This window comes from Sceloporus occidentalis, unplaced genomic scaffold (genome assembly GCF_023333645.1).
Source record: "Sceloporus occidentalis isolate IW3139 unplaced genomic scaffold, rSceOcc1.0.p SCAF_2, whole genome shotgun sequence".
Lineage (NCBI taxonomy): Eukaryota > Metazoa > Chordata > Lepidosauria > Squamata > Phrynosomatidae > Sceloporus > Sceloporus occidentalis.
In genome coordinates, this window is record NW_028316982.1 from 75,429,617 (window position 1) to 75,449,243 (window position 19,627).

Below are 19,627 nucleotides of genomic sequence, written 5' to 3' on the forward strand. Positions count from 1 at the left end.
ATTAGACTGATATGTTCCAAATGTCTTGCTTATGTAGTCCCCCAGGCCTCTTTGTTACCTTACTCAGACATCCCTAGAATTCAAAGCTATAGCCATGTTAGTCTGAAGAATCAGTAGGTGGAGATCTTGTAGCATCTTTGAAACTAACTGAAATAAAGAAGTTGGCAGCATAAGCTTACGTAGACCTGTCTACTTCCTCAAATGCATCTGAGTTCATGCTTTCAACTTCTTTATTTCAGTTAGTCTCAAAAGTACTACAAGATCTCTCTACTTACTGATTCCACAGACTAGCTTGGCTATATCTTTGATTTCTACAACTATGGAAAGCACCAAATTTAGCCAAATAGAGTGGAAATCCATCAATCTCTTAAAGAAACTTGCCCAGACCCAGTCACATGTCCCTTATGATCTTATATTTAGTAAATCAACCCATTGATGAACCTATTATTTATTACACAAAATATGCAGAAATTGTGATTCTTTCATTTCAGCATATCTAAACACAATTAAATTTTGCCAGGTAATAATGCTGCCTCACTGGGCAAAGATAAATTGTTATAAACTGATGATCACATTCTATTAACCAAAAGAGGGGGAAATGTTTAACGCAACTACTTCCACCTCACATAGGTTTGCTCAAAAACCTTACCCGTTCTTCTTCTTGCTGCTCCCAAAGATCCATATCTCTGATTCTTTGCTCTTCATATGCACTCTTAATCAATGGAATTTCTTCTAAGCGTTTTGCTCTTTCAAAATAGTCAATCTGAATAAAAGAAGAAATGTTGACTGTTGAAGTTTGATGTTAAAAAAATATTTCAAGAGTCACTGTTCTCTCAACCTAGTTCACAGCAGCTAAGTATGCCATAATTTTTCTGATACCTTTTTCTCCTGATTCTTCAAACGTTCTTGCAGTTCTTTCTTTTCTTTTTCTAGCTGTTCAACCTGTTTTGCCATAATGAAGTCAGGGTCCAATTCTTCAAGATCCTACAATCAAAGGAAAGATGTTATGGAGTCACACTTATCCTGATACATACAAATAAATCATTATGATTTTTAAGTATTTTACAGCTTTCCACTGGATACACTATTAGTTGATCTTTAGTGCATTTAAACATATACTTTAATATTCAGAAATGGTTTACATTAATTTTAAACTACTTAGATTCAGAGGGACATCATTAATGTTCAGAAACTTAATTCAAAGAAAAGGTACTGTTGGTGGATGATTTAACTAATTATACTCTCTTACTCTTTCCCCTCCATGTTTTGATAACCTTTCATCATCAGGTTGTTACTATAATGTGCTGTATACCGGATTGCCTCTGAATATGTTTTGCCATGCTGTCAGGGTGTCTGCTGGTGTAATGAAGATCTGATTTTAACAAAGTCTTCATTGCCACCCACATGAAGCAAAGTATCATGTAACTAATATTTAACTCTAAAGTCTAGATTTCTAGATTCTGTTTACAGTTCTTTCCCCTAAACCATTGAAGACTCCCAGATAGGCATGTAATTTTTCATTACGTTTCTTCTCAAAGGTATTGAGAAGTAATTTCAGCAATTTTCTTGCCAGAGCAAGAAAGTCTTCAAAAACCAGTTTTCAAAAACTATTCACAATTTGGTACTTAATTCTGCACAAAATTCACACATAGCTGTTTTGTGCAAAAAACAATCAAACAAACAAACAAACAAAAAACAAAGCATTTTTTTCATGGAAAATAGTATTTTGAAACAGAAAGTTACAGTGCAGAAAATCAACCATGTGCTAATTTTACATAGAACATACCCCCAATTACAGTTTTTCTGGGAAAAGAACAGAATTTCTTCACAGGAATTAAGATTTCTGAATTAAAATATTATTTCCCATACATAAAGCAATCTTTTCTGCACAAAACATCCATCTATGAATCCCACACTGAATGGGATTCAAAAATTTTCAATTCAATTCAAAATTTTTCTCATCAAAGTTTCTCAACACTTGAAAAACATGTTTTTCAGCCATTTTCCAAGTATTTTCTTTCCATTTCTTCCCCCAGCATGAAAACACAAGGAAACTGAGGTAAGGAAGGCACAGATTTAAAGATACCTAAGTAAGCTGCCATTGCTGGAGTGAGTTTCTTTCTCTGCAGATAAGAATGGACTTTCCAAGAAGTCCCAACATACCATATCTACCCAACTATAAGTCAGCTTCATGTATAAATCAAGGATATGTTTTAGGGCCAAAATTATGAATTTTGATATGACCCATGTATAAGTCGAGGGTAAAACTCAGGGGCATGTGACAAAGAATCTAAAGGCTGAAGCAAGGAAAACAATGCCAAACAACGTACAAAATTCTAGCAGGCACAACTGTTTGTACTCGTCCTAAAGGATAGCTGAATGAAAGAATAGAGGAGGGGGGTGTCAGTGCTTCCAATACAGGTTTTTGCTTTTCACCAGGGCATGGTTCCTTTTTTTAATAAGAGTTAAAGTACAGCACTTACGCTGACCCATGGATGTCAACTCAGATTTTTGGGATCAATTTTTTGACTAAAATTTGTAGACTTATAGATGAGTATATACAGTACTATTCTTTGTCTGAGGTGAAGGAGCCATTTAGGTACAGCATTTATTAAACATAGAGAAAAGGAGAAGAGTGACATGATCAATTAAATTGAAACCACCTGCTAGAACATCCTTCTGTCAAACACAACTAGTGCTGTCAAAATTATCCAGTTCATAACATCTGGCGAACAGAAGGATTAGAACAGACAGATGCCCTGCAATCTCAAGAGGTGTGTGAATTAGTGAAGAGTCTTCATTAAGCATGGGCACAAGCATATGTGATGACACTCTATGAGCAGTAAGAGGGTACTGAGCTACTGTGAACTACATATTATAGAGTGGTACCGTAATGTTAGCAAATTCAAAATGGCTGCCCAGTTCGATACTGCTAAACATATTCACCCTGCAAAAGGCAGAAACACCACTACACTTTCTTGAGAGATTAATTTTGACACCATTTCTAACTACAGTCGCCCCTCCGTTTTCGGGGGAGATCCATTCCGGACCTTCCCCCGAAAATGTTTATATTCAAACCCCATTGGCTTGAATGGCGGTGCGGGCCCCATTTTGTCCCCCTCCATTTGCCATCCGCGCATGGGCGAAGGACACATACTTCAGTGCTGCAAAAATGGAGGGGCAATTGTACTACTGAAGATATAACAAAACTTACTATGGGTCAAAATAGACAGCCCCACCTGGGTCGCTCCACCTGAAGATGGATTGGGCCCAGTTGTCAACTGTTCCTTTTTCGGCTATGGAAAAGCCGCCTTTAGCAGCTCTTCTGCAGCTCCACAGCAGCTTCCCGGCGTGTTGGGAGCTTGCAGTGTGTAACCGCCATGTCCCCATGACATCCAGCAGCCAGTCTACATGTGGGCAGCTGGGCAGCTTCAGAGTGTGCTGTGTCAAAACGTTGCGCTCTGAAGCCCCTTGGACAGAGGCACAAAGGGACTGTCTGTTTCACCCCTATGCCAACTCTAGGATAGAAATTTAGGATGGAAAGATTTGCAGCCCCAATCTTAAGGACCCTCTGATCCCAGCGCTCCAAATGTCTGTCTTCACTGATATCTTGCTTGGGAGTTTCTACAATGAAAGCCTCAGCTAGGGACTGGAAGCCAACTTTTTCAAACAAGGAAGCAATTGCTAGGAATACAGACACTACGGCCAATCCTACTGCAAGCAAAGCGAAGTGGCAGCTGGGACAGAGATAGGAAAGATATGGAACAGCATAGCTCTATCAAGGTCCAAGTAGAGGCAAAAATCTTTAAGCACAAATGTGTTAAAAGCATAAATGTGTTTTAAAGGCAATTTATGTGCCCAGTCCAAAAAATCCTTCCTTAATTTCACTGCTTTCCCCACTGGAACCATAACACAAGCTGAAAAGAGAAAAGCAGGATCAGCAATATAATGCACACAGAAGAGGGAGAGACTAACAAAGAGACTTTTAAAATTGTAAAGGTGAACTCAGAGGGAATAGAACTATAAAGGTATGAAGCCAAGAGTGGGACAGAATTGTAAAGATACTAAACTGATGAGAAATTAAAGATAAAGAGATAAAAAAAATTAATAAACCTAAAAGGCCAGTATCAGGAAGTGAGAAATATGACCTGTTCTAGGTTAAGGTATGGATAAACATTCACAAGAAGAGCTAAAGATCTACATTTGACAGTTAAGAACTGGTCGCATGATCCCCTGCCTCACAAGGGCAGCAATGAGTTAATCTATCACTGGACAGCTCCTTTGCTATAGACACAGAATTTCCCATTCGGGGTTTCCATGGGCAGAATGACATCAAGGGTATACTCAAGAACAAACTGTCATCAGATTCATTCTCAAAGAAATTTCTTAGGCATCCCTATAAACACCAGCTGAAAGGCCCCAGATTGCTTCCCTCTTCTTTCCTTGTGTTAGTAAAATGGATGGGGAGAGGTGGTGTACTCTTAGCATTCCTGGGAGCTGAGTGAGCTCTTGGATGGGACTCCTGGAAGTCTGGCTAAAAGTAGGAAACAGAATCTCCACAAGAGGAATAAACAAATCATTGGGGGAAAACTGCATGGTTCTTACTTCAATATCAATATCTTTGAATGCCTTGGCTCCAAGCTCAGTTTTCTTGATCTGCTCCAAACGTTCACGAACTGTTTTCTTTTTGATTTGTTCATGTTCCTGAAGAATGCGCTCCTTTTCCCGCTCTTTTGCTTCCTGACGCAATCTCTCTTCTTCAGCTTTGCGAACCTTTTGGAGCTCAGCTTCACGTTGTTCTAACTCTTCTTTCTCACGCTGAATGTTAAGACTTTCAAGACGTTCCTTTCTTTCCTCAATTGTCTGACGGCGAGCAAGAATTCGTTGATGTTCTTTCCTTGAGTTTTTCAAGTAAGCTGTAACAGCCTGTTGATGTTGCTCTTCTTTCTCTAGCTGTATAAAAAAAATTAAAGACAGAAAAGAACACCCATTAATAAAATGCAAATACCAGGAATGATAAACAGGACAAAATGCCTTTTCCTTTGTAGTAGCAATTTAATGAGGAACAACACTGAGATTACAACAAGCTTTGAAGAGAATCTGGATTCAAATTCAAGTAAGATTATCATAGCTGAGTTGTTTTTATCTTATTTAAGATTAAAGATATTCCTAAAATTGTATACAGGACAGTATCTTGTTTCTTTTGCCTTCTTCGTTTCTTCTAACATTCAGTTTAAGCAGCTTGAAGGACAAGAGAGGCAACAGCAGAAAAGCAGTGCTGCCATGGTGTGATATGAACTACAGATCTTGCTAGATTTCCTTGCTCTTTTCTCCCCTTCTCTTATCTTCTCTTTTGCAGGTGACAGATGCCCCACCATGAGATAAGTACAAGTAGAAATGACTGGGCATGGTTGAAAAGGAAATTCCAGCATACGCTCTGTAAATGATTTCTAAAGAAGGTACTATTATTTACAAAATATTCTCTCCATTTTTGTATAAATTATATAAAACAAGTAGATTTCAACATAGTGGAATAGAAATCTCAGCACTAAACACTTGGTATTTATCATCAATGAAGAAATTATGTGAACATCAACACATTTAAAAACAAAGAAGATAGAAAGGATGTGAGGACAAAAAGGAAGATTCATTTGACAGGAGAGACACTGTGAAAAATGGAACACAGAAGACATAATACTACCTTTACTGGAAGGGAGATATTTACACCAAAGGTAGGAATTGTTGCCAAGACTTTTTGCAAGGTTTCTGTTCAAAGACTACAGCTCTGGAAACCCAGAAATAACCTCCAGATCACTTCTAACTTTATCAAAAGTCTAGGTCAGGGGTAGGAAACCTTTTTGAGCCGGGGGCCGGGTTGCTGTTCCTCAGACAACTGGGGGGCCGAAGCCAAAAAATAAATAATTAATTTTTTTTTAAAAAAAATTAAATAAATAAATAAACCGGGACAAATGTAGGACAAAATTTTCAAATGGTGGACACATTTTTTAAAAAGTAGAGGGCACGCGAAAAAATTTGCAGATTTTTAAAAAAAGTTAATATAAATGCATGTTTCTGAGGCTTCTATAGACAATTGCCCCTATGCGCGAGAGGCCAAAGGCCCCGGCGGCAATTGGTGGCAGGACCGGGCTGGGGCCGGTCCCAAGGCCTTGCCGGGCCGCAGGTTGTCTACCCCTGGTCTAGGTGGAGGCACATGTGTTGTACAGTCCCTCCACATTTGCCTATCCCAACCTCAATCTCGACTGAGATTGCCTAGGATTTCCAGGAAGTATTGATATTCTATTATCCCAAAATTGTACCAAAGGCACACTGAAAACCAGAAAGAAAACATATCCAAAAAAAACAACCAAACAAAGAAACCCCAACCTATGACATACCAATAGGTGAGGTGGTTTAATCACTTCAAGAGCCTTTGCAAGGGCTGAAGACATAGCTGTCAGCTGATTCCTAATCTGTTCAGAAGGCATGCTCTGCAACTGAGGTCCAAGAGGAGCATCTTCCCGAGTGCAATAGTTCAAATCTGACCCAAAACTCAATGTTCGAGTAGTATGATCAATGCGAACCTTTTAAAATGGAAAACAGAGAAAAATTTAAAATTTACATTAGAGTAATGAATGTATGCATGTGCTTCATATTTCTAGTCACCAACCCTTACATTTTTATATCACTACTATTAAACATGGAACACGGTATAGTATATAACAAATGTCGGAATAGTTCTCAAATGAAATAAGGGAAAGATAGATTATCTTAATTCAAATTACATGCTAAAGATTTTAGTTCTACTATAGCTGTCTGTAGTGGAGAAACTTAGTTAAATCATCTCAGGTTTTTGCTCATGGACCAAATAAACATGCCTAAATGTAAACTAAAAAAAGTAATTCTAAAAGAAAAAATAAATACTTCATTTTAACCACCATTTTAAAAGGATTCTCCTTTTCTCACACAGAGGAAGTATTTTTAGGACAGAACTTCTATGATTTTAAAATATACTTGCATTAAAAATAATGTTTTAAATATCTACCACCTAAATACCATCATTAACTAAAAAGTCAGCATCCCTGCGTTCCAACTATATTGCCGGAAAGCTTCTGAATAAGAATCTGTTTTGCAAAAAAACAGAAGCTAGCCTGGAAAAGAAATTACAGCTATCAAGTTTTCATTTATTGGGTTTTAGTTGAAAACTCAGGTTTTCTTGAAGATATGAACACATATTAATGTTTTATACTTTTTATGGTACTTACTTGTAAATCACAATGTCTAGCTGCATCTACTATTGCCCGTTCCAGTTGGAAAGCATCAACAAAAGGAACTAGAGTTGTCAGGCGAGAAAATTCAATGCTTTGATAAATTTGGGCCACCTGTATAACACATTAATAGTCAACTATATTCAATAAATCATTATAATGATATGCAAAGCATTTATTCTGGCTTTTTTCAGAGTTAAACCAAATTAATCAACAGCTTCAACGTCAATAATAATTACTCACATTTGAAGAACATAATATGTGTTATCAGCATTTACTGAAGGAACCACTCTCTCTCCTGAACTTTTGTATGAAGGAGACTGGCAGGATCACTAAAAGAAGTGAAGCTGCTAATTAGCCTTCAGCCATTACTTTAGCACATCAGAAATAACACTGCTTACCAATACAAAGGAAGCAGGTCAATGTCATGTGCATTTGGAAAGTAATTGAACATCTCTTAAATATGACGAGAATAAAAAATGCACGATTCAATTAATCATCTTAAACCCAAGAGAACTCCTTACTGTATTTATGGGATTTTATTGTTTTATGTCAGTTATTAGTACCACTACTCAGATAAGCATCACACACAAGGAAAGAAAAGTGGAATTGTTGCAGCAATGTATGTTAATAAATATGCATAACAGCCCCTCCCTAATATTTGCATAGTCACATGCTATCTATATAGTTCCTAGGCATGCATACTAATTGTACATGCACTGGGAACCTTGATTCACCACTATTCCTGGCAATCATACCTAGAGAGCCTATCAACCTACTTTGTGCATTAAGTAGGAACTGTATAGACTATACTGTACAGTGAACACATGTAAAATTGGGGGTGGGGGTTATCTAATGAAAAACTGCACACACACACACACACACACACACACACACCTTACATTGCACTGTAAAAATGGGGGGAGGGGAATCTTTGCCAAAATTGCTCTCCTTTGCTACATTATATATGGCATGGCTGCTGTCTGATCAGGGCTGCTCCCACAGCACTCTTTTGACTTCAGTAACAGTAACAGTAACATCTATTAATTACAGGGAAGATCTCTGTGAGATTTCCCTAATGAGACAAGAAATGCCAGCATAGTGGGTCATAGTATTATATAATATAGGCTAATCTACATTCTCTGTGGAAGAGTGATTGGAAATTTCATCACACTGGTGGGTAGAACAACCACACACTCTCTACCACGCATTCACTATCTATCCATTCACATCACCTATCCATTCACACACATTCACACACACCTTAATCAATTGTCCATCCTTAACCCCAAACATTCAAATCTCAACCCCCAGAAATCCTACAGATAGAGCCAAAGACTTGCTAAAGACTGAGAATGACAACAGAAGTATGGATCTGCCTGCCTAATAGCTCTTGTCTTTCTTCAGTTATGGCTGTGGTACATAAAGCATACATAAATTATGAACAATGTCAACAGGAATTCCGATGGAAACTACCAGGATACTCTGCTAGTTGCCATAGGGGTACCTGTTGTCTCTTCTTTTTCTCCAGTGGCAGCATGAAGATCTGTGAAGCTGGAAGCCTCCAGAGAGAGAAGTCAAAGGCAACATGGGGCTCCCTGCATTACATGATCTATTTTGATCATATGGGTGGGATCTGAAAGCATTACCAGATGCAGTCTGGGAAAATCATGCTGCTTATATGAACTTGATCAAAAGCAGCTACTAGACATTCCAGACAACAGACAAATCCAGGAGTCAACCCAGGAGATCTATTAAATTACTCCAGAAAGACAAATCTAGAATCTTTTGCATATCCCATACAGTTAAAATGTCCCTGGATCTTTTGCTAATGGGTTTTTCAAAGATCTGTGGTAAGGAACAAAACAAACAAAACAAAACAAAGTACTTCAATCTTTGACTGATTTCACTCATGAAAGATTTACTTCAACACTGTATTATACAGTATACCAATATTTTCTAACAATACCTGCTGAAGCAGTCTGAGGATGGTGTTGTTCTGCAAATGAGGAATATACAGTTGCAGTTCTGGTTCCTTCTCAGATTGCTCTCTTACCCAGTTTAAAACCTGTACAGAATTAATTCAAAGAGATTAAAATACCTATTTCAAAACAACACATTCTCCTCAGCATATTGGATCAAAGTTTTTGATGAGCTAGATAAAACTTTGAAGGTAGGTTGGCAGGGTAACAAACATAGTCATGATTGTCACTACCTTCAAACAAAATTTAACTCGGCTTGCACATTATAGAAAATGGAAAAATGTGTTAGTGATTGAGCTAAAGAATAGTTTGGTGGTTTGTTCATTAAAATAAAAGGATACTGTATTTTATAAAACCCTCCATTTTTCTTAACTATTCATCCAAACAAAAAAATAGTAGAAACAGACTGGAGCACCATTTATAAAATTACATATTCAAAGAAAGATGTTAGAATTTCAACATCAGTTTTTGTAGCAAAAGATTTCAAATAATTCTCACAAAAATTGAAATGAAGCAGGACAGGAGTAAGGTGACTGTACCAAACAAACAGGAAACACTGAGAAAACCTCAGAGTATCTACTATAGCCTACCATTTTTAAAAAGAAACCAACACACATTTATTACAGCCCAAAATCTGTGTTAACTGGCACTTGCACATAAATTCTGTATTTTTGAATAAAATTTCAGCACTTACCTTACACACACGGCCACATAGCTTCAATGGATGAAAATCTACTTCAAGCCAGTTATAAAGCTCCTTTACCTCTGGGACAACATGCTGTACTACATTGAATCTCACCTATGAGAAATCATGAATTTTTTGAAAAACTAATTAAACAAGCTGGAAGACTAACAAGCATCCTAACAAGTTGGTGTAAACACAAAGAATATTCATAATTTAAAACAGACAAAATTATAACGCAAATATATGAAGGAAATATAGGGGTTTTTTAATTTAAAAGTAATGTTCATAAAAAGGGAAGGCAATCATAAAGACACAAATTACATTCCTTGTAGATCAGGGATGGGCAAAGTGTAACCAATGGAGCTCACAAGAGCTTCTCCAGGGCCTTTGTTAGCCCCAGCATTCAAAAACAAATTGTTTTTTCCCTCCAGAATGCCTCCAAATGTACTCTTGAGGGTATTGAGGTAATTTCTACAATGTTTGGCATCTACCACCACTACCCCGGTACAAGGGGTCCAAAATAGTTATTGCAAAATTTTCCCAAAAAATATTTTGTTCCAAAATGCCCCCAGATGTCCACTAGGGGCACAATTCCACCATGTTTGCAGCCTCTCTGGGTCTATTTACGCCCAGGAAAGGTCCTTTATTAAAAACAGGGAGTGAACAGGATATGACTGCTACTGACTTACTGCTGTTAAAAAGGTCTCTCCTGAACCTAAAATGGCCAAGGTCCCCAAACATGATGAAAATGCTCCCATATTCCCTAGAGGACATGTGGGAGCATCGTATTTTATTTTTATTTTGGGGGAGCAGGTGAGGTAGGGAGGTGCGGCCCTCCAAGGTCTCTTAGAGAGCTAATGAGACCCCCTAGATTTGCAGTTACCCAACCCATTGTAGATATATAACACTTAAGTATTTTTAACTGCTGCAGCAGCCCACAGTCACACATATATCACAGGAATGAAGTATTTATGAAATAACGTATGAAATATTTAGCTTTCATTAATATTATGTATTCACCAAATCATTCTAATCATCTTCGCTGAGTTTTACTAAAGTATCTTTCAATCATGACTGTCATCTTATCTTGAAAAGTTTGCATGGTTATAACATCTGGATAATAGAACAAGATGCCAATCATACAAATTGTTAACCAAATTCTACCCACCATATCATTTATAAGAGTAATCCGTGTAGGTGGGGCTTGAAGGCCCAACAGTGTTGCCAATCGCCGCTGTTTTTCTACAATTATACCATCCATGTCCAGAAGCCGAGCAATGTCTGTTCGTTCAGGAGTTATTGGAATTGAAAGCGTAGCCAAAAGGACTCTTGTTGACATCCTACCAACAAAAATCAGAAGAATTAACTCAGATTATTCTTTTGCAGTTTTAAACAGTTTAATGACCTTACTATTTATTGAATGCGTTAAATCTTAGAAAATTTCTTTTTTAAAGGTTAACGTCCAAACTACTGCTTGAAAATAAGTGACACTAACGCTACTGGAAAATCAGCTATATCTCTGATTACTGCAAACAGAAAATCAAACACAAAATCAATTTTTCCCCACCTCTGCATCTCTTCCTGTGTGAGGTTCTTCCGCATTTCCCGTGAAAGATGATACAAACGATGAAGTGTGGATGCATGAAACAATGCATTTCCTGATTTCCAGAATACAGTAGAAACTTTATGATAATAGTTTGCCATTAGCTGAGGTTTTGGTGGTTTTTTGGATAATGAGAATAAGCCATGTATATCCTCCACAGCTTTGAAAGCTTCCTGAAAGAAAATAACTGCATGGTAATAGCACAAAATAGAAGAAACACTGTTCAATGCTGTTCAGATTTACTGATAAACAGAAGGATATGCTCATTATATCAATTTGTAAGCCAAAGCATATTTAAAACCATACTGACGTAAAACTAAATATATTTAATAACATTACTGTTCTACAAAGTTTACTATACTTCTGTGCCGCTCTAAGTTACTAGATCCCTTAAAACATGAAACCAAATTTAATGCTTAGAATGTGGAGAATGCAGACTGCAAGAAATGTATGATGGTGCCTCACTATTCTAAGCATATACCTGCCACAGTTCCATGCTGATAGCACTGTCCAGTTGTACAAGCCTCGTCTCCAAGTGCATTGACTGACTCTCTGGATTGTTAAGATTGATGGCTGTGCTTTGATTGTGATGACGCTGGATCTGACCCAAATGCATTCTCAAGTTGTCACAGAGTTTGCGAAACTCAGCCTTGCGGGTATATTGCAAACAAAACTTGAAAGCTGCAAAAATGTTATTCCACGTTTTAATAGTTGAAAAGAAAGTTTAGATACACATACACATGCACACATCCAACCAAATCTTGTTCTTGTGAAAGAGTTAATATTCCCACCTCAGCTCCTTCCTAAGAAGCCAGTATTGTCTGAATTGTTCCTTTAAAATATTTTTAAAGCAAAAAAAATTATTCGTGCATCTCCTTCTCAGTGGTAGGCAACCAATAACATCAACCAATAAGGTATCTACCTTCAAACCTCCTTTTTGAGAGGCTACAAAAGTTATCATAGTAATTACAATTTTACCTTGCTGTGCAATATCATGGTATAGCCGCTCCACTCTTGAATTGTTTCTGAGAAGGTCCAAACACTGCCTATATGATTCCCAAAGAAACTTCACCCAGGGAGTCAAAAGTAACCGATCAGTACGATCCTGAGTATCTTCTCCACTAACAGCACTTAGGAGAACACTAAGAACAAAAATAAATATTTTATTGTATAGAATCTACAGTATTCCACATTTTTGTTTTATTTGCCAAGATTCACAGAGCCAACTGCTAACAGGACTAAAGGACAATATGAAAGCAGCATTTAGGAATTATTTTTGTTGTTTTGTTTTCAGACTACTATGGAACTACCACATCTTTCCATCTTGAAAGATGATGGCCCATTACAGACCGCCCAAAAGGGGTGGTCTTGGGCCGCTGCCGGTTGCAGCGTGGGGAAGCCGCTGCAGCCAAACCGCGCGACTCCCCCGTGCTGTAAAAAAGGAGCGCGAAAATCACGCTCCTTCCAGTAACCCGGAACAAGTGCCAAAGCGCGCACTCGCGACGTCTCTTCCGGGTTTAGACGTCCGGACGCTGTGCGTCCGTTACGTCAAGATGGCCGCGCCCGTCTGTATAGGGCGCCGCCATCTTGCCGTACGGAATACGCGCGAGGGGCAAGGCGCGTCCGGAAGCACCGCCCCTCGCGCATATTCCTGGCGCAACGATGGCGCCACTTAGGCCCGTCTGTAAGGCGCCGATGTTTCTGAGATATTCATAAGCCAAGAAAAGACTCCACTTCATAAATGTTTTCATGTGGTGGATCTTAGGATTGCAAATTAGTTGGGTCAATTATGTTCAAAGTGTACACCTAATACAGACAAAATTTAATCACATGCCAAAACATCTTAGCGTATCCTACCTCTCTGGAGTCTGAATATTATCCAGGTCTTCTATGTCTAATACCATCTGCTGAGACTCTTCTTTAGCAGCTTCGGTTTTTTCTTCTGCTAATTTTAAATAGGCCCGAACTACATCCTCCAAAGACTTGATGTTCACCTGTATCAAAAGTAGAGCAGATAAGTAGCTTTTCTTAAACATTAGAAAATTTTATACAAAACTCAAAATGTAAGAGCAAAATATAGCAATGCGACAATGTATTTTAAAATCAAAGTATGCTAGGTAAACTCCTGAACTCATTGATATTAAGAATCAGTTACTATGTCTAGCCAAATCCAAGTTGTTTTACAAAGAAATATGATACTAGTGTAAGTAAGCAATGAATATGTTGTTTCCAAACATTTACGGACAGAAAATTAAAAAACCAAAAAATTTAATAAGAACTAATTATTGGCTTTTAGCTGTATTTTTAGTTCATGTTTAAGAGCCTTGGGTTCTACACTGGGAGAAAGGTGGGATATAAAATAAATATATATGATTAATGCAATCATAACGCTCAAATCTTTTACCTGTTGGCAGATATTTTTGTACTGATATAATCCTTCCTTTGCCAGGTGACTCTTGCGGAGGTCCACACAGAGTTCCAAATATTTTAGCATAATTGGTTCATGGATCTTTTGCCATGTTCGGTGTTTTTTACTTTTCATAACATCATAGAGTACATCAAGAGCAGGTTGCTTCTTCCCAACCTCAAGAAATTCTGAAAAAGACATTGTGATTAGCATGTAGTGTACTCTCAATAATTATTGCAAGAGACTATTTATGTGTAAAGAAATACCTAGGGAAGTAAAATGCTAAAGCTCTGGTTTGTAAATAGCCATTCTTCCAGCTGCTCGTGGAACGTAATAATCACCTGCTGGCAACCAGACTGTATGGCTTCTACCAAGCAGGCTGACATTTTCCCTCCTTTTCAGGATAGCATTCTTTCAATGAGCTACTGCTTTATTTGAACTCCCCCGCCCCACCATTCACAAGGGTTTAAAAAAGCAATGGGGAATCTCTAACCTGCTGGCTAACTATGGCCTCTGGAATTTATTGGATAGCCCACACATTTATTCTGCTGTTAACTATGGTTAAGTGATATGTGATTTGTATCAAGCCTACAGACAAAGCATGTTTAAAGGGAAAGCTGTTGCATTAAACTGAACTGTACTTTTCAATCTAAGAAACTGGGGGTTACTCCTCAGTAGAGATGCCTAGAATTAAAATGTGACTCATAAGGCTGGTAGCAAAATGTCCAAATTGGCAGGAATTATATCAGTCATCATCACTACTGCTTTCAATGCCATTTACACAGGTCACTTCCTGAATTTCATCCCAGCTTCCAGGGCAAGGAAGGTTTAAAAGGACTTCAGGAATCTACAGCAAAGGATGGACAATTACCTCTAGTTTTACGTATTAATTTATCTCTCTTGGAAAAGATCCATTAGCTCCAACACTTGGCGTGAGCCATGTTAAATTTCTCAGTGCAAAGCTTGGACAACACAGCTTGGGCAAAGGCCTTAATACTTCATGAATGCTTAGGAGAGCATTTGATATTCCTCAATATCTGCTCAAAGACTGAAATAAGATTCTCCCCACAAGTGACTTCCAAGTTGCTTGTACCACCATGTCTTTGGAACATGAGTTACTTATAATGTAGAGAACAGATTTTCTTTTCTCAAGCTACCTCAAACAGTGCACATTTTTAGAACAATATCCCTAAGCACTATGAACAGTTTCCAGATCTTTTAAAGACTGTACAACTTTTTAAAAGATAAAACCTCCCCAAAGATATAACAAAACAAGCTGAAGAGTCTTCATTAAAAAATATTCTGTGCATTTCAAGAGAAATACTATAATTTGTACTTATGAGCTACTGAGTTCTGCAACTTTTCAAATTCTGAATGTTCAGGACTCTATCTACCAAAAAAGAGGAACATTTTTTCCTCTCCATCTTGTGCAGAATTAATTTCTCAGTAACTATCGTTCTTCGTTTCTGATGTTAACCAAAGGTATGTCACAATTCCTCAATGTCTAAGTCTGTGGTGGCAAACTAATGGCACATGTGCCAGAGATGGCACACAAAGCCATTTTCAGGGCACGCAGAGGACGAGGAAGAGGAGGAATAGGCGCATGCCTGCTCCTGTTCTTCCTGGCCATCCCAGGACTTCAGCTGCCTCCGTAGAGGCATCAGAAGGCCCTGGGGTGGGGGAAGAGCCTGTTCCTCTTCTTCCACCCCCTCAACCCCCAGGCCTTCAGCTGTCTCCACAGAGGCAGCTGAGGACCCAGGAGGGCAGGAGGAAGAAGTCCCGCCCTCAGAAGGTGAAAGTCCTCCGCAGAGGGAGAAGTCCCCCCCCTCAGAGGGCAGATGTCCCACCCTGGAAGTCCTGTCCCTGGCACCGCATAGCACCCAGTGTCAGAACATCTTTTAGTTTGGGCACTCAGGGGCTGTAACAGCCTGTTCAGGGGCGGCTCTATTGGGTTGGGAACGTGACAGCCGCAGGCCACGCCCCCAAACAGGTGCAAATAGGAGCCCCGAAATGCAGCTCCTACTTGTGCCCTAGAACAGGAGCCATAAGGGCCACAGTGCCATGTAAGCACTGCACATGAGTGACATCATTTTGGTGCGCCCTATCTATATGGTCGCGTGCCAAGTTGGTGCCCAGAGTGCAATAGGGTCACTGAGCATGTAAACACTCAGCCTTTGCGCAACCCTAGTTCGCGGCCAGGCTGGCACAAAGTGCCAGTCTGTACCGGGCCTCAGTCCCCAAAACATTCACCATCACTGGTCTAAGTTGAGAGGCAAGATACCAACCCTAGTTTCATTAATTATTAATACACTTATCCAGTGTTCATTCCAAGGAGCTCTACATGGTGTACATGTTTCGATCCTTGCAATCGCTCTGAAAGATAGGTGAAGGATGAATGATATGAGGGCACAAAGTAGGTTTTCAGTATCCTACAATAAATAGAGCATCTGAGGAAGTAGACTGAAGTCTATGAAAGCTCATGCTGCCAGCTTCTTTCTTTCAGTTAGTCTCAAAAGTGCTACTAGATCTCTCTATATACCACAATAAATAGTAATCTTACTTACTGTTTTATATTTACTATTCTTGTATGTATACAAATAAAAAAATGGCTCTTCTCTGAAGCACAAAAGGCATGTGTACTCCATGATCTCAGCCTCTGAATTATGGTTTTTGGTATTTTGGTGTGGGGTGGTGTTTAAATGTTGAATGTAGACATAGGATCCAGATTTAATAATACCAGAAATCAACGATTCTTCTTCATCCTCAAAGTTACTTACTCAAATGATCTTAGGTTTCATAACAATCAACATAAAAATTATGAATCCCAAGCCATCATCAACAAAATTTGGGTTATTTTCTTTATGTTTTTATATTGGTAACATCCAGTGTTCAAAGCAAAAAGCATATTTAAATTCTGTACACTCTGCCAACCAAAAAAATAAATATCTAGTTTTCAGCATCCCCTAAATTGCTGTCTGCTCCAAAGACACTTAGGTTTAAACCAAGATTGCCAACTCCTGCTCTGTCCAAATAGAAAAACGCAGCTTAGCACAAACAAGACCCAGGCAGTTACATAAAAGGGGGAGGCTTTTAAAGAAAATAAAGCATAGATTGGTGTTCCATCTGAAAGCCCCCAAGAATGCATAAAATTACAAAACCTTAGTAGCAGAGTCTCAGGTCGTATGGAATTCTAGGGTTTGTAGTGTGCTGAGATACTAGAGCTCTCTGGCTAAGAATTATAAATCCCTCTCCCTAAATGGCAAATACTAGGATTTCATAAGGTAGAATCACGGCAGTTAAAGTAGAATCATAGTGCTATATTTGTGTGTTGCAAAACAGCTCTACTATTATTGTCTACTTTCATGTTACTTCTGATTTACTGTGACCCTAAAGTGAATCTATTATGAAGTTTTCTTGGTATTGTTCAGAGGGGGGTTTCCCCTTCCCCTTCCTCTGAGGCTGACAGTGTGACTTGGCCAAGGTCATCCAGTGGATTTCCATGACCAAATGGGGATTTGAACCCTGGTCTCCCAGAGTTATAGTCCAGCATTCAAAGTACTACTCCATGCCAGCTCAAAACAAGCATATTTACAAAAATTGGTTTTTGTAACATTTTAGTACTAAAATTTACCTTTTAGTAACTGAGTATAACCTACTTTAACCCGATTACTCTGTGTTCAAACATATTTAACATGACACTTTTTATATTACAGACGGCCCTGCCACACAGAACTGGTTTTTACCAGCAATTTTCCTTATTAAATTGGCTTTTACAACAGGGTGTGTTTACTTCTTCCCAATCAGCTGTGCTACTGGAACTGTCAGTTCACCACATAAAAGACACAAAACAGGGGAAAGGGGCCAAGAAAGTGTATTAAGGATGGCAGCTCTGAACTTAAGTCTATTATTAATTCCTGCCTTGTTTAATCTGAGAGAACACACAAATATTTCACAGCATTGCAAATAAAGTTAACTATGATAAGCAAGACGCTTGACTAATTTTTCTTCTCTTCGCTTCAAAAGCTGCAACTTGCAAAGCAGAAATAATGCAGTTTGACACCACTTTAACTGCCATGGCTCAATGCTAGGGAATTCTGGGAATCCTAGACCATTGGTCACGATGGCTGAGGCTTTGGGGATCTGAAGTCCAAACACCCCCAAAAACCTGGGGGACCAGAGTTTGGAAGTCACTGCTTTGGAGACTGACATTTTACTGGCCCATTATAACAGCCACTCCCCCGCTTTTGAGCCTCAAAGCGAACTGTCCCAATTGAAGAACTTTAACATGGGGAAAGGGCTGGGAAAGACGTCTGCCCTTGCTCTCTTCCACTCTACAACTGGGAAATTAAGAAAGGACTTGTAAATACAACCTGTAGCTCAGCAGGAAATGAAACTGAGAGGACGCATAAGTGACCAGTCTTGAATGGACTGTGGAAACGTCATACTGAAAAATGCATCTGTTGGTGGTGAGAAGAATACCAGTACTACACACCAGTAGTATACTGTCTTCATGAGCACTGTGTAGTTCCACTCACTATACTCTTTCTTTTGGTGTGTGTGTGTGTGTGTATATATATATATATATAGTGTGTATGCATAGTGTGTGTATATATTTACATACACACATATACTGTGCATATATACATACATACATATACTCTGTGCATATATATAGTGTGCGCGCGCGTGTGTGTGTATATATATATATATATATAGACACACACATACTCAAATACTGTGTATGTATAATATCTGTGTGTGTCTATATTTATAGTGTATGTATATACTGTGCATGTATAGTGTGTGTATATAATGTATGTATATATATGTAGTGTGTGTGTATATATATATATATATATATACACATATACTCTCTCTGTACACACATATACTGTGTATGTATATTGTATGTGTGTGTGTGTGTGTATATATATATATATATATATATATATATATAGTGTACAGATATGTATATATAGCGTATGTGTGTGCCTCCAACTCCTTTCTGCTTCAGGACCACCCTAAACCAAGCCTGTAATGGGATTTTCTTGGGGGAAATCGGTCGAGGCCATATGTATGCTGTACATTTACGAAAGCTGGAGTGTGTGGTTTCAGAGCCTGGCTTTGCCATGGCCATCCTCTCAGGCTGAGTGTGTGTGACTGGCCCAAGGTTGTCAGCCAGGCTGCATCCACAGTGAGGTGTACCACTTTGACTCTTTGTGTGGCTCTTTGCTGTGGAATTCTGGGAGCTGGAGTTTGCTGTGGGGCCCAGAGGGTGCCAAAGGATGTATTCTTCGCCTCGCGAGAAAGAAGCCGTGCTAAAATGGTGGCGAGGCCAGCCAGGAGCCAAGGCCCATAGGCCTCCATTAATGGAGCCCAAGCCGGGCGGGGCGCGGAGAAGGAAAGGGGGGAAAGGAAATGGCGGCGGCGGCGGTGATGGGCGCGGAGGCTCCTGGCACTCACCGTTCGCCCGCTTCAGGGCGTTCTCCGGCCTCTGGAAGTAGACCGGCATGATGGCGGCGGCTCCTTCCCCTCCTTCTCACGCGGACAGAAGAGGAAGAGGCTTCAGGGCCCGGGAGCAGCAGCCAGAGAGCGAGGCCGGAAAGAGAAGGCGTCACGTGACACCTCCCTCTCCTCTCCTCTCCTCTCCTCTCCAGCCGCGCGCACGGACGTGTCCGGAAGTGG

The 19,627-nt window shown here is 39.3% G+C and overlaps 1 protein-coding gene and 1 non-coding gene across 2 annotated transcripts in view; both read right to left on the reverse strand.

Annotated features, from left to right (window-relative positions):
- EIF3A (eukaryotic translation initiation factor 3 subunit A) overlaps positions 1 to 19,582 on the reverse strand; it is a 31,229-nt gene extending 11,647 nt beyond the window's left edge. Inside the window, exons 1-14 of the mRNA XM_089510025.1 lie at positions 19,406 to 19,582; positions 13,940 to 14,130; positions 13,393 to 13,529; positions 12,514 to 12,677; positions 12,017 to 12,216; positions 11,500 to 11,708; positions 11,101 to 11,272; positions 9,942 to 10,046; positions 9,235 to 9,333; positions 7,263 to 7,379; positions 6,396 to 6,581; positions 4,606 to 4,953; positions 880 to 984; positions 650 to 763 (exon numbers count right to left, since the gene is read on the reverse strand). Of these exons, the coding sequence (XP_089366151.1) occupies positions 650 to 763; positions 880 to 984; positions 4,606 to 4,953; positions 6,396 to 6,581; positions 7,263 to 7,379; positions 9,235 to 9,333; positions 9,942 to 10,046; positions 11,101 to 11,272; positions 11,500 to 11,708; positions 12,017 to 12,216; positions 12,514 to 12,677; positions 13,393 to 13,529; positions 13,940 to 14,130; positions 19,406 to 19,454 (2,196 nt within the window). The 5' untranslated portion in view covers positions 19,455 to 19,582. The remainder of the gene's footprint in view (positions 1 to 649; positions 764 to 879; positions 985 to 4,605; positions 4,954 to 6,395; positions 6,582 to 7,262; positions 7,380 to 9,234; positions 9,334 to 9,941; positions 10,047 to 11,100; positions 11,273 to 11,499; positions 11,709 to 12,016; positions 12,217 to 12,513; positions 12,678 to 13,392; positions 13,530 to 13,939; positions 14,131 to 19,405) is intronic.
- Positions 7,570 to 7,700, reverse strand: LOC149318557 (small nucleolar RNA SNORA19). The gene has a single exon (XR_016280323.1). It is a non-coding gene; the product is annotated as a small nucleolar RNA SNORA19 (small nucleolar RNA).
- Positions 19,583 to 19,627: the final 45 nt, after the last annotated feature.